This window comes from Bison bison, unplaced genomic scaffold, assembly GCF_000754665.1.
Source record: "Bison bison bison isolate TAMUID 2011002044 unplaced genomic scaffold, Bison_UMD1.0 scf7180017864317, whole genome shotgun sequence".
NCBI lineage: Eukaryota > Metazoa > Chordata > Mammalia > Artiodactyla > Bovidae > Bison > Bison bison.
Window position 1 is genome coordinate 10,973,234 of NW_011494889.1, and position 1,380 is coordinate 10,974,613.

General features: G+C 40.1%; 1 protein-coding gene across 1 annotated transcript in view; it reads right to left on the bottom strand.

Annotated features, from left to right (window-relative positions):
• Window positions 1-1,380, bottom strand: part of PCTP (phosphatidylcholine transfer protein) — a 9,326-nt gene that overhangs the window by 5,071 nt on the left and 2,875 nt on the right. Inside the window, exon 3 of the mRNA XM_010852952.1 lies at window positions 56-135. Within this exon, the coding sequence (XP_010851254.1) occupies window positions 56-135 (80 nt within the window). The remainder of the gene's footprint in view (window positions 1-55; window positions 136-1,380) is intronic.

A 1,380-nucleotide genomic window follows, 5' to 3' on the forward strand; every position in this document is an offset into this window, starting at 1 on the left:
TGAAGAACAAAGACACTTAGAAAGCTGAATAATAGTATGCATTCGAAAAGGATACATCTCTGCTGGACAATAAAAAAGGGAACTCCATTTTCATGTATGTCACTGTTTCTCCATCGCATTCTGTTTCATAGGCTTCTATTAGACAAAGCAAAACAAACAAACAAAAAACACAACACAAAAGACGTTATTGCATCTGGAAGTTCCTTTGGCTTCAATTAACAAGAACCTTTGATATGACAACCTTGTAGGGTGATAAACCACTAACTCACAAGGCATTGAATTTTAGAGAAAGTCAGATATTTAGAACCACTGAAATCTTGTTGTCCAGGTACAGTGCCTGGTAGATAGAAAAACACAGTAGAAATAAAAGAACCCAACAAAACTTGTTCATTGTATACCACAAACAACATTCTAAGACAGAATGCAGTGAAACAAAATTAGGCATCCAAAAATAAATTTTCAAGTTCTAAAATCTTGGTAATCATCAGATGACACTACAGTGCCAATAATTTTTCTGTTGTGACCTTTCTCCTCATCTTAAATTTTGTGACATATTACAGCTGTCCTGGAACTGAGCAACCCAGCTTAGAAATGAAGTTTCAAGAGAGGTTAGTGTCCTTCTGAAAAAGCTAGAAAGTGGCTTAACTATGTTAACTGTAAGATGCTTGCCTCTCTCCCGTGTTGCTTTACATTATAGTTACAGGGATCAAATCTCCTTAATACCCACCATGCTACTGTGTGCAAATAGCATTGGCTCTTGGAGAGAGAGAGCAAAGCAATGCTATGAAGTGCTCAGCCTCTGCCCTCAAGCTGTGTGCAAAGCTTCTAACTAACCATTTAGAAGAGGAGCCAAGCCTAAGCTTCTGAAGGAACCAAGAGAATCCCTAAAGAAGGTGCTGACAGCACAGAAATGTGTTATTTAATTCATCTTTTGAAAGAAAGGAAACCTATTAGAAGCAGACCATGGAGTAAAGAATTTATCAGTCCATTACTACAAGAGGTTGAAGATGACCTTGAAAGGAAGGGAATAAGTAGACATCTGCTGCTTTTGCCTGCTCTGCTATGATTTTCCTCTTCTTGCACCAGAATCTCATTCTCCTTCAGGGCATCACCGTTTACCTCCTTCTCCCACTATGTGGTTTAAGCAGGACTGTTCAGTTCAGTTCAGTCACTCAGTCATGTCTGACTCTGAGACCCTATGGACTGCAGCACACCAGGCCTCCCTGTCCATCACCAACTCCGGGATTTACTCAAACTCATGTCCATTGAGTTGATGATGCCATCCAATCATCTCATCCTCTGTCATCCCCTTCTCCTCCCACCTTCAATCTTTCCCAGCATCAGGATCTTTTCAAATGAGTCAGCTCTTCGCATCAGGTA